The sequence below is a fragment of the Propithecus coquereli genome, unplaced genomic scaffold, assembly GCF_000956105.1.
Source record: "Propithecus coquereli isolate 6110/MARCELLA unplaced genomic scaffold, Pcoq_1.0 Scaffold18, whole genome shotgun sequence".
In the NCBI taxonomy this organism is placed as follows: Eukaryota; Metazoa; Chordata; class Mammalia; order Primates; family Indriidae; genus Propithecus; species Propithecus coquereli.
In genome coordinates, this window is record NW_012142745.1 from 9,791,660 (window position 1) to 9,792,106 (window position 447).

A 447-nucleotide genomic window follows, 5' to 3' on the forward strand; every position below is an offset into this window, starting at 1 on the left:
CTCTGATTTCCTGAAAGCGGGAGAAGAAAATGGAAGTGGAAATGAAAGTGCCCAGAGTAGGAGAAAGAAGAAGTGAAAGAGAAAAAAAGAAAAAAACAAAACCCCAAGCAAATAAACAAAGAAAGGAAAACGACAATAGGGCATGCCATTATGTACTGGCTTACTGCTGGAATGAACTGTATTCCAGGTCTGAAGACTAAGTTTAAACTTTGGTTCTGCTTCAGCGGGCTTTAGGACTATGAGCACCGATGTTCCTGTGTGGCACATCAAAATCACTTGGGCAGAATCCTTGCATTTGCATATTCCTGGGCTTTCCACCAGAGCTAGGCAACCAAAATCAATTAGGTTGGGGATAAACACAATTTTCTTCCAATAAAGATATAAGGCACTATATGGAGAAGTTAGAGGAGAATTAACTGAATTAATAATCCAGCTATTGGCTCCTAT

The 447-nt window shown here is 39.8% G+C and overlaps 1 protein-coding gene across 1 annotated transcript in view; it reads right to left on the reverse strand.

The window, feature by feature from the left end:
- Positions 1-447, reverse strand: part of SPHKAP (SPHK1 interactor, AKAP domain containing) — a 64,693-nt gene that overhangs the window by 59,185 nt on the left and 5,061 nt on the right. Inside the window, exon 2 of the mRNA XM_012642475.1 lies at positions 165-366. Within this exon, the coding sequence (XP_012497929.1) occupies positions 165-366 (202 nt within the window). The remainder of the gene's footprint in view (positions 1-164; positions 367-447) is intronic.